The sequence below is a fragment of the Mizuhopecten yessoensis genome, unplaced genomic scaffold, assembly GCF_002113885.1.
Source record: "Mizuhopecten yessoensis strain PY_sf001 unplaced genomic scaffold, ASM211388v2 scaffold716201, whole genome shotgun sequence".
In the NCBI taxonomy this organism is placed as follows: domain Eukaryota; kingdom Metazoa; phylum Mollusca; class Bivalvia; order Pectinida; family Pectinidae; genus Mizuhopecten; species Mizuhopecten yessoensis.
The window spans coordinates 135,596-143,237 of NW_018479998.1; the positions used below are offsets into that span (position 1 = coordinate 135,596).

Below are 7,642 nucleotides of genomic sequence, written 5' to 3' on the forward strand. Positions count from 1 at the left end.
GTTGATAGAAAGCATTGAGCCATCCTCAAAATTCCAGGGATTGCATACACTCTTACGTTCTTTTGACCCCTGGAATATGTCATGACAAAATCAAAGGCTCACAGAAAGTTATCAGATTGGTTTCTGGTATGAAAAACAGACCAATTGCAAGGCTGATGTGTAGCCTTTGAAGGTTACAGAAGAGTAACACCCGACCCGACTTTAATGATGGTCAATCTCACAGTTCAGTTCCTGTGTGATTCTTTTGATGTACATCCATATATATGTATATCAAAGGATTTACTAATCTACTTGTGTCATTTTCAAAACGGTGCGTACAGAGCCTCCAATTTCATCATGAAATATTCCAGGGGTGCAGTAGTAGAGTGTGACTTCTGGAATTTTGAGGATGGCATTGAGCAAAATCCCTGGCAAGTTTTTAAGTATAGACACAAAATTCTGCATTTTCTTTACAATTTTTGGTCTTATATTAGGTAAAAAAAATTGAACAGTCCAACGGATTGCCTTTCTCAAGACATCCATAGCATGGTCAGGTGACACAGTGAATAACACACTCGCCTCTCACTAAGACGACGGGGGTTCTATTCCCCGATCGGACGTGAAAGGTATGGGGCCATCAGCCCGACCACGTGGGTTTTCTCCGGGTACTCCCACATTAAGACCCTCTACGTGCTAACATCCGGGCCAAAAAGAGTGATTGATAATAAGTTGAAATAACTTGTCTCATAATTGTTGTAAAATAAATAAAGTTTCTATTTTATTTTAAGACATCCATGTGCAGCCCAGACAGATTCATGAACGCCTAATACCTGGCTACCATTACAGTCCAACCCTGTTTTCCATCTTGCTTACTGTTCTGATGTGAGACAATGTTCTGCTGATATTTTAATGGCACATCTATAAGTTTGTTATATTAGTATCCCTTACTTTAAACAATTTTATCACACACCTGAGCTCTCCATTGACCTACATGTATGTTTACTCGTGGTCTAAACACTATACCTTGCCTCATTGCCGTTTCATTTTCATTAAACCTGCTCGGGTATCCTTACCTTTAAGACGGAAAAAAACCTTACATTATACATGTACTACCCACAACAAAAGAAAAAATAGGCAAAGAAAATGTAGGCCAACTGTGTCATAGTCAGAAGTCAAGTTAGCTGTTGCATCAACTCATTCAACCCTGAAGACACATTTAAACTCCTCCAATCCAAACCCTTTACCTATCTGGGTCAATTTTAATGTTGTACATACTTGTATAACTACTTTCCGTGATTGGGCCAAATTTATCATTACAACAGAAACTAGTTTACAACATAATTATAGTAATTACATGTGAAGGAAAAAATTTGCACTGGACAAATTAGGAATTACGTACCAGCGAAGGACAAACATTTTAACTGGGCTTAAGTTTCTCCAAATACTGGAGACACTGTCAGTTGAATGACCAGGATTTCAAAAAATGTTTTTTAAAACATTTCTACTGACAACATTAATATTACCGCGGAATTTGATTAGATCTAAGTCCGTGATATTACTATACATACCCCATAATGTCTTGTTGATAAAGTCTCCGATCAGGTAGAGAAACGGAAAGAAGACCATGAACGCGCCGATCCAGATCACGCGATAATAAGCAGGCATGACTTTGAGGAATGGGTAAACCCAGAAATCGGTCACATAGGCTATCCAAAGGATCCTAATAATTATAAATAGATAAATACAGTACAGTTAAACTTGTTTGTGTTGAACATGTTTAAAATTACATTAATGTTTGAACTTATATTAATGTGCATTATTAGCAAGGATGACAATTTCAACAAGAACTATAATATAATATACTGTAAAATAAAAAGTAAGATATTAGATAAGTTCAATGAATTTTAATTTGATAATAGTTTCAAACATCAGCAAAGTTCAAAACTATCAACAGTTAATTAAAGTTCATTATATTGATCTCAAATCTTTTTCATTTTTTATTATAGAATCTAATCAAAGTACTGAAAGTACTGAAAGCTAAGGCAAAAGATATATATATATATATTATTTTTGGAATGGACAACAAAAAATATTGGNTCATTTTAATGAATTTTAATTAACTGACAATAGTTTCAAACATAAGTAAATTAATTACACACATATGGAATTTGTTTATGTTTGAAACGATTATCATTTAATTAAAATTCATGAAACTGCTCTAAAATCTGAATATTTAGTTTTACTACAGGAAACATATCACAATTACACATTGATTTACTGACTGTATTTATTCTGATTATAATTTAACAATTAACGGAATACATCTTGAGTCATTCAAGTGCTCCTACACTTTACAACTAGGTAGAGTCAACCCTTGAATTTTGCTGGCGATGAAAAAGGTGGCAAATGAACGAGGGCCATTATATCGAAGTTTTACTGTAATCTAATTCTCAGTGTTAATAAACATCAACAGATAATCCATACGAGAGAATTTAAATCAAATACGACAGTTTTTAGATTCTGTTTCTCTCTTCATGGCATATGTTGATTACCACCGGTATATCTTTGCGCTATCCCTATGCTATCTCTAATGCACTGTGGAGAAATAGCACAGGTATATACATACGATGCTGTGAACAAGGTTAATGAATATAAAAGTATTTCATTGTATCCTGTATATTTCTAAAATACTTACCAAATCAGATAGGCTAAGGCAAATATGACCACAATTGCAAGTCCTGTACGTTTCCGTGGAAACTGATGATACACAATAGCTAACTCCACAATCAGCAGGGGAAGAACAAATGTATGCTGAAATTTTTTTACCAAGTTGTAGTTTTTAGGCTATATATATCATTTTGAAGCATAGAAATTAAAAAGATGTCCTCAATTATTTCAGGAACTTATACATATATCATAGTATGCATAGGTTAAAAGGGAAAACCACCAGCAAACAAATGAAACAATTAACTTGATAGCAAAACACTGCCTTATTTATAAATATATGACGGACCTAAAAGTAACAAAACCTAGAAATTTGAAATCAATGTATGACTAATATATCTTGAGGTATATTGTAGTTTAACTACCTTTTCAACCTTTAGCAATATTATTTATAAATGAAGGGAGGTAATCTGTGTTATTTTGAGAATAATGCAATGCCAAATATAAGGGTATAATGGATATTTTGCATATCTGGTTCAACTGTTTGAACCAGCTGAAAACCTGAATAGAAAATGACAGACTCAGCTCTGAACTTAGGCTGACCTCAGTAATATTCAGCACATATATATATCGAAGGGTCCAGACGTGCCTGGCCGAAACTGAAATGCCGACTTTATCACCAGTTTGCAGAAGTTAAACAAGGTCTATACATAAGTAAATTTTAGGAAACTATTTCATTTAGTGGACACATGAAAGAAGAACATATATCATTCTTGACATTTTGTTATTTATTTGTCTCAAAACGCCAAAACCTCTGCAGTTTTAGATCTGCAAACATTTCGGTCCAAGTGCATTCTTTTGTTGTGGAATATTTCTCCAACACTTGAACCATTTCAACTGAGATTTACTCTTAGCCTAAAGCACAATAAACAAAGGGAGGTAACCAGTGTTTCTATGTTGAGCATGACTGACACTTACCAAGGCATGGTTGATCCAGACTGGTATAAGGCCATCCAGACTTTTAGGGGAGATAAGTTCTCTATCCACTGCATAGATACCCCAAAAGGTACAAACTACAAACTAAAATTACAGCAAAAATAAACAATATTTATAACATTAAATATAAGGTACCTGCTAAAAAAGACCCTCCCCCCCAAAAAAAATTAAAAAATATGTGTTTCAGGTATCCCCACCTAACCTAGGTTTTCCTGCCAACCTTATAAATTTGTATCGCCTACTTGTATCTAAGATTATTTTATTAGCCAGGCAAAGTTCACAGTCACTCATTAAAATGGACTGTTTTCCTGTTCTGGGTGTCTGACCCTATTTTTGACAAATTGATAGCCATTGAAATGTGTGGAAATGCATTGTAAAATTAGATATAAAGCATAACAATTATCCATGAAAATAAAATAAAAAATTAAGATATATGCCTACCCACCCACTGTACTTTTTAGGACATGTTTCCTGAAACACGCGTATTATCATTATTTTTAGCCTAATTATAGAATACAAAATAGATCTCTGATAGAACAAATCAAATCGAGATGTGATTTGGGAATGGAATATAAAAAATGAGAAAATTTAAGTGAAAAGGGATGAACACATCTCGCCACATTACAAACTTTGAAGTTTTTATTGTTTCGGAACCATTATCAAGAACTTATAAAATGAGAAAAATAGGAAAAAGGAGGAAATCCTCTAAAAAGAGACAAATTGCATTCCTCAGAATATAGAATCAATCTCACAAGAAAAATAAAGAACACATCCAGCAACATCATAGACCCTCTGATAAAACATAGAAACCTAGACCGAGTGAACAAGAATAAAATAAAGAATCCCTTACCGTTCCTGCAGGAAATACAACTGATGCGAGGAGGATATCACGAAGTTTTTGTAGGACAGACTTTCTCCCCTGGATATCCTTTGAATGAGACGGCCGAACATCACTGCCACAGAAATCGTTCAGGGTGGCAATACCAAAGTAGAGTGTCTGAAGAATCTGGAAAAAAGTAATTTGAAACGATTAATACCATGTTGGTACTTATACACAGCCTGTTAGAGAATTATTGTTAATATCTATTTTCTACAATAGTTAGATCTTGGCTGAAGTTTCTGCTTCTGGATTTGTTCTTTTATATAGTCCACCCTTAAGAAGACCAAAATGTGTTCTCTTTATACATCATAAATGGGAAACATTTAAAGTGATCTCTAAACACAAGTGGTCTCTTTAAGTAGGTGGTCTCTTAACACAGGTGGTCTCTTAACACAAGTGGTCTCTTAACACATGTAGTCTCTAAACACAGGTGGTCTCTTTAAGTAGGTGGTTTCTTAACACAGGTGATCTCTTAACACTGGTGGTCTCTAAACACAGGTGGTCTCTAAACACAGGTGGTCTCTTTAAGTAGGTGGTTTCTTAACACAGGTGATCTCTTAACACTGGTAGTCTCTAAACACAGGTGGTCTCTTTAAGTTGGTGGTCTCTAAACACAAGTGGTCTCTTTAAGTAGGTGGTCTGTAAACACAGATGATCTCTTAACACAGGTGGTCTCTTAACACAGGTGATCTCTAAACACAGGTGATCTCTTAACACATCTGGTCTGTAAACACATGTGGTCTCTTAAGACAGGTTGTCTCTAAACACAAGTGGTCTCTTAACACAAGTGGTCTCTTTAACAAAAAAAATGGTAAACACAGATGATCTCTTGACATAGGTGGTCTCTTAACACAGGTGGTCTCTAAACACATGTAGTCTCTAAACACAGGTGGTCTCTAAACACAGGTGGTCTCTTAACACAGTTTGTCTCTTAACACAGGTGGTCTCTAAACACAAGTGGTCTCTTTAAGTAGGTGGTTTCTAAATACATGTAGTCTCTTAACACAGGTGGTCTCTAAACACAGTTTGTCTCTTAACACAGGTAGTCTCTAAACCGATTGGTCTCTTAACACAGGTGGTCTCTTAATTAATGAAGGTGGTCTCAGGAGTAGGTTCGACTGTATGTAAATTACAATATTGGTATGACATCATTGTACATCCTTGATACTCCAGGGGTTAATATAAGATCACTTATGCTCTCAAAAGGATCTTGTGGTACTGTAATGAAAGCTTTTATTAATCTACCTAATTCCTCTATAAACTCTATACATGAATATTGTGAATCACCTTCATGAAGTTTGTATGTAAAATATATTTACAAACACTTAATTCATGATTTTGACAGCTTTATATGTAAAATATATTCTCAAACACTTAATTCTTGATTTTTGAGGATGCTGTTATATTATCTATTATATGATGGGACTACACATAAGGGGAGGTAACTCTCCTAGCCTTGTGACTGCACTGATGAAAGTGTCATTTTGACTAATAAAAAACACACCAGAACCTTTTTAACCTTAAGTATGTAAGATGTTACAGAGTTAACTCATTAAGCGTGTTTTTGTTCAATTTCTTCTTAAATGTGTGATCAAGAATAACCGGTATCACAGGAAAGATATCATTTCAGATGATACTTACTACTAAATACTGCACCAAAATAACTGGCCTTTTAAAATTCTTAATCGGGTTTTTTGCATGGTAAAATAAGATTTTTTTGAAAATAACATATGAATTGATAATAAGATAAAAAAAACAAATATGTTACCAAGAATTTTGTTTATAAATTCAGAAGCTAAATCACGGACTAAAGTGGTTTGGCTACTCCCTCCCTCAGGGACATATAACGGTAGTATGTTTATATGTCTCGCCTCGCTTTGTCTTAAGTGGGCGTTTCTCTCTCTTTAGCTCAGTGTATTAATTATACAGACATCACTACAAGAAAGTCTTATTCTCCAACCCTTCACAGATGTATATCTCGTTTTAGCTAGAGAAAATCAGCTTTTCTCCCACCCTTTACAGGTGTGTCTCTCATTTTAGCTGGAGAAAATCAGCTTTTCTCCCACCCTTTACAGGTGTGTCTCTCGTTTAAGCTGGAGAAAATCAGCTTTTCTCCCACCCTTTACAGGTGTGTCTCTCGTTTAAGCTGGAGAAAATCAGCTTTTCTCCCACCCTTCACAGATGTATATCTCGTTTTAGCTGGAGAAAATCAGCTTTTCTCCCACCCTTTACAGGTGTGTCTCTCCTTTTAGCTTGAGAAAATCAGCTTTTCTCCCACCCTTTACAGGTGTGTCTCTCGTTTAAGCTGGAGAAAATCAGCTTTCCTCCCACCCTTTACAAGTGTGTCTCTTGTTTTAGCTGGGAAAGATCAGCTTGTCACCCCCTAGGGAGAGATAGCCTCGTGCCTATTAGCACGTGCTTAATTGTATTAAAAGTGTCATTTATATACACCATAAACATCATAGACCCAAGAATAGAACATAAGGTAGCAATGATAGGTGATTGTTTGATTTCTTATTGCAAGAAGAACAAGTGTATTTTGGTTGCCAAGGGTTGGCAAGCATCGAATCGGGCCGAGGACTGCAAACTTTCTGTCATTAAACCTGAGCAATTTACCTCGTTCCAGACGGTGAGAAACTGGAGCCTCCCTCCATATCTACCTCTGCCATGGTTATTGTTTACAAAGTCGTACATCACAACGTACAGATAATACAGGAACACCGGCAGGTGATAACAGATAGCTTTGGACACCATTTTGACCCCCCGCTACAATAAAACGCCATGTGATTGTCACGTGATAAACTGCTAAAGTGGTAACATGTAAAAGTTACCGCCCCTACTCCCAGGAAGGCCAGCAGATTTTATATAGATCAAATGCTTATCTATTAAACAGTAAGTTGATAAATATAAGTCCTACAGTCACAAATATCCCCCAAAGCATTCACTCTCTCACATTCTTTACTGTAGCCACACATAATTATTAACTTAACACTTGAATACAATTTCAGAGGCCTTCGATGAGACCAGGCGAAATGGATATATCAGGGAATCCGGATAACAATGGATATTTAGCTGATTGTGTCGATTATGACGTCAGTCTATTGTTGTGATGCCAAATGAACG

At 35.7% G+C, this 7,642-nt stretch overlaps 1 protein-coding gene across 1 annotated transcript; it reads right to left on the reverse strand.

The window, feature by feature from the left end:
* Positions 1-703: 703 nt before the first annotated feature.
* LOC110442065 (androgen-induced gene 1 protein-like) lies at positions 704-7,289 on the reverse strand. Its single transcript, XM_021485495.1, has 6 exons — positions 7,136-7,289; positions 4,490-4,645; positions 3,622-3,723; positions 2,675-2,790; positions 1,548-1,699; positions 704-1,052 (listed from the first exon to the last, which is right to left on the reverse strand). The coding sequence occupies exons 1-6, from the start codon at positions 7,271-7,273 to the stop codon at positions 1,009-1,011; spliced, it is 708 nt and encodes a 235-aa protein (XP_021341170.1). The 5' UTR covers positions 7,274-7,289; the 3' UTR covers positions 704-1,008.
* Positions 7,290-7,642: the final 353 nt, after the last annotated feature.